This window comes from Sinocyclocheilus rhinocerous, unplaced genomic scaffold, assembly GCF_001515625.1.
Source record: "Sinocyclocheilus rhinocerous isolate Xijiao unplaced genomic scaffold, SAMN03320098_v1.1 scaffold4189, whole genome shotgun sequence".
NCBI lineage: Eukaryota > Metazoa > Chordata > Actinopteri > Cypriniformes > Cyprinidae > Sinocyclocheilus > Sinocyclocheilus rhinocerous.
In genome coordinates, this window is record NW_015645057.1 from 66,178 (window position 1) to 70,464 (window position 4,287).

The following is a 4,287-nucleotide window of genomic DNA, read 5'->3' on the forward strand; positions in this document are numbered from 1 at the left end:
CGAGCTGTAATGGCGTAGCTCTATTCTGGAAAAGGGGGCGGGGAGCAGAAGCTCATTTGCATTTAAAGAGACAGGCACGGAAAACTGTGTTTCTGCTTCCACTCAAAATAGGCATTTTCAAAATGATATAATAAATGATCTGTGGAGTATTTTGAGCTGAAACTTCACAGACACATTCTGGGGACACCAGAGACTTATATTGCATATTGTAAAAAGGGGCATAATATGTCTCCTTTAAAAATCACTCTAATATGGTGATTTGGAGCTCAAAAAAACAATTGTGCTGCTTAATATTTTTGTGGAAACTGATACTTTTTTCAGGAATCATTGATGAATAGAAAGTTCAAAAGAACATTTACTTGAAACAGAATATTTCTGTAACAAGGAAAAAGTACTGACACTATTGAACGGTTTCATTCATCTTTGCTGAATGAAAGCACTAATTACTTTTAAAAAACCTTACTGACACCAAACTTTTAAACGGTAGTGTAATGTATATTAGATCATTATAAAACAATTATAAAAAAAGAAAAAGAAAAAAAGAAGCATTTTCACTAGTGTTCTCAGACTTTTGGACCCCACTATTTTTATATTACAGTTTTTAAATCAAATGCACACTGATCACATGGACACAGGCTTGATTGATTTAGCTGGCATTGCATCTGTCAAATTTGCATAAATCAGGCAGATCTGATTGGTTGGGCTGATTGACCGGTGTGGGTCGAGCCGTGCCCACCTCTCTCTGGATCTCTGTATTTCATGGCATTGAGGATGCTTCTCCTCTCAAGCTCTAGCTCACTTGCTGCCTGCTCTCTCTGGATCTGAGGGTTTTTCTTTCGCATCAGTTTCTCTTCCAGCAGCCATGCTGCCAAACCCCTGTGTCTGCCGTACACACCTGCAGAGAGCCGCAGACTCTACAGCACCCATCTAACTCCAGCCTTACAATGTGTGACACACTGACAACACGCTCTTGAGGAATCTGGCACGATCCTTTACATAATGCTGTCTCAGCGGCTCCTTATTGGTTAAATGAACAATAGACACACATATAAGATTAGAGGAAAAGATAAAAGCTGCACTGACCTTTAATATCTGGTTTTTCAACCTCATCAAGTTCTGGAGTAGATTTCGAAATGGATCTGCAAACCAAATTGGAAGAAATAAGATTACTCAATCTGATAAACATACAGATGAAAGATCTTATCAATGTATAAATCCTATATGGATGCATAGCCTGAAAGCATTTAATTCATCTACGACTCTATTAAATTCAAATGGGAGTGGAAACAGTCCTATTACCTGTGTGAGTAGGATAACTGAGGGTAAACATTGGTATAGCCAAAGTAGTCCACCTTACTGTGGCTAAACAGCAGAATCAGCACAGACATGCAGATGTTCACACAGTCATGATTGAACAACATTAATAGAAGACAAATTAGTGTGGTTAATAATGCATGAGTAAAAAACAGACTAGGGCTGGGAAGTATGACCAAAATCTTAAATAATGGCATGAGTATTTTGTATCGCAGTAACGGCATGTATCACCTTAGAGTTATTTTTGCTATAAAACTCACAAAAAAATTAACTAAATTAATAATAGATTAATAAACTACTTCTACACTGAAACACTAATATAATATTACAAAACATACATATTTAAAAAATGCTGTTCTTTTGAACTTTCTATTCATCAGAGTATACTGAAAAAATGTTTCAAAAATGCATCAGCATCGATAATAATATGAAATGTTTCTTGAACACCAAATAAGCATTTTAGAATGATTTCTGAAGAATCATGTGACACTGAAGACTGGAGAAATGAATGCTGAAAATTCAGCTTTGCATCACAGGAATAAATTATATTTTAAAACATATTAGCATTAGAAAACATTAGTAATTAGCATTAGTTATTTTAAATTGTAATAATATTTCTTTAAATTATTTTTACTGTATTTTTCAACAAATAAATGCAGCCTTGGTGAGAATAAGAGACTTCTTTAAAAAAACATTAACAATTCTTACCAACCGCAGACTTTCCGACAATACTATTAAATAACCATGTGGTAATGGTATTTGGCAACTCACTGAATTAAATATTCTATAAATGAAAGGTATTTTATCTTATTTGGTTATTTAAAAGTTAAGATTTTTCATAGCAAATGAATGATAGGCCTGTCATCATGCAATAACAAAGACTAGAGAGTAAAACGAATTAATTTAATTATAAAATGGATATAACAAGCTCTAAATCCTGACTGATTAAGCCGCATTTGAAGGTGCTATAAAATAGACAATATACATACACCTGTGACCGTACTTCAGCTACAATTTACTACAAATTAATTTTGTTTATCATAACAACATCTTTGTTTCATATTTCATATTTCAATTTTCATAATTTATATGACTTTTTATTGGCATTATTACATGTTTCTTCATTGCTCTGAATATATACATATCAGCCGACGCATAGAAGGTAGTGCAAAATTTATAGTGCCATACTTCCCAGCCCTAACACAAACAATGCTAGTTTAGTCAGGTTACTTTGGTATTTAAAGCAGTATTTGTCAAGCATGATATTCAGTGCCATTCATGTTATTGTTCTGGAAGTAAACAAAACTGACATGCATGCTTGAGAAAATTATACATTCATATCAGTATAACACAGATAATGAGAGATGGGGAATAAATTAAAATAAGAGAAACCAGGTAATGACTGTTGAAATGACTCACTCTTGCTCCTGAAATCTCTTCTGCTCTTCTAGTCGCCTCCTCTCCTCCTCTCTTCTATTCCTCTCTTTTTCCCGAAGGAAGCGCTCTTCCTCTTCTCTCTTCCTCCTCTGTTCCTCAAGGTGTTCTTGTTCTTCCCTTCTCCTCCTCTTTTCCTCTAGAAGCAGTCTCTCCAGCTCTCTTTTTTTCATCTCTTCTTCTTCTCTCTTCTTCTTCTCTTCCTCAAAGCGCTCTTGTTCCTGTCGTTTTCTCCTCTCTTCCTCTAAACGCAGTCTCTCCTCTTCTCTTTTTTTCCTCTCTTCTTCTCTCTTTTTCTTCTCTTCCTCAAGGTGCTCTTGTTCCTCTCTTTTTCTCCTCTCTTCCTCTAAACGCAGCATCTCCTGTTCAACAGCAATCAAATGATTTTTTCTGGTGTTTGACAGTGACAGTGTGACACATTTACATACCCCTTGCAGTATCTGCCAGATGTGTACCATTTAAAAAGAAATAAGTAAAAATTGTTTGCATGCCCTGGTGAAATAACAGACATTTACATACTGTATATTTCACAAGATAAAATAATAGTTTTTCTGCAAAATCATCAGAAAAATGGCTTATGTATATATAAGCCCTTATATATATATATATATATATATATAAATTGTGTTCTTTTCTTATATATACATATATATAAAGTTGTGTACATTTTCTTATTTATGTATATGTATGTATTTATTCATTTAATTATTGGAATATACATTCTCTCATGGATATGATCTAATTATTGTTTAGGCATCCATAGAATACTGCCCTGCATAAAACAAGGGATTAAATAAATAAATACATAAATAAATAAAATATTACATATACCTCCTCATGTTTTTTGAAGCTCTCCTTCTCAAGCTCTTTCTGTGCCTTTCTCCACTCCTCATCGAGTTTTTCTTGGTCCTTTTTGTACTTCTCCTGCAGCAAGCCGAGCAAGGGTAAAACAGGAGGGAGAGAGGATGAAAACAAAAAGAAAAAAACCATTGATTGTAGCTAAACAATGCTTCAAAATGACAAAATGCATAATTACACAGAGCTTTTGCCATTTATTAACAAAACAATTCATTAGTACACTGTTAAAATGAGTGTAATTTTAACTGTAAAATATTGTAAAAATGCTACAGAAAAAAAACTGTTAATAGGTTAACAGTAAGTTCCCGTACTATATACAGGGAAAAACTGTAAAAGATCTAACCAGACATTTCATGTAATTTTACAGTAAATGCTGTTAATTGTAAAATTTTTAGAAGTAAAAAAGAACAAATCAACGTATAATTTACAGTATTTATTGCATTATTTAAGTGTCATGTGTGTTACCATGATGGTGTTTAGTGTTTGTGTGAATGACTCTGTGCACCTTCTATATATTAGTATATACTTCAGCTTGTGGAAAAGCTACTTTTGATGAACCGATTCTTCAAATTGCTGTCTCTTTTACCACCTTCATTATTATGGTGGTTGTCAATTTATGTTAAAGATACAAAACAGATTTTAGTAGCAGTGTGCATTGTTGAATTTACTAGTTTACACTCA

The 4,287-nt window shown here is 33.6% G+C and overlaps 1 protein-coding gene across 18 annotated transcripts in view; it reads right to left on the minus strand.

Moving 5' to 3' along the window:
• The window catches only part of LOC107705164 (LIM domain only protein 7-like), a 52,099-nt gene that overhangs the window by 4,801 nt on the left and 43,011 nt on the right, over positions 1-4,287 (minus strand). For 12 of the 18 annotated variants that reach the window (XM_016508325.1, XM_016508324.1, XM_016508320.1 and 9 more), the window contains 4 exons: positions 3,580-3,672; positions 2,734-3,110; positions 1,300-1,362; positions 1,084-1,139 (listed from right to left, as the gene is read on the minus strand). In XM_016508325.1, coding sequence (XP_016363811.1) covers positions 1,084-1,139; positions 1,300-1,362; positions 2,734-3,110; positions 3,580-3,672 — 589 coding nt within the window. Of the gene's footprint in view, positions 1-625; positions 896-1,083; positions 1,140-1,299; positions 1,363-2,733; positions 3,111-3,579; positions 3,673-4,287 lie in introns of those variants that run through there. The other 6 variants (XM_016508327.1, XM_016508326.1, XM_016508331.1 and 3 more) reach the window with 5 other exon arrangements.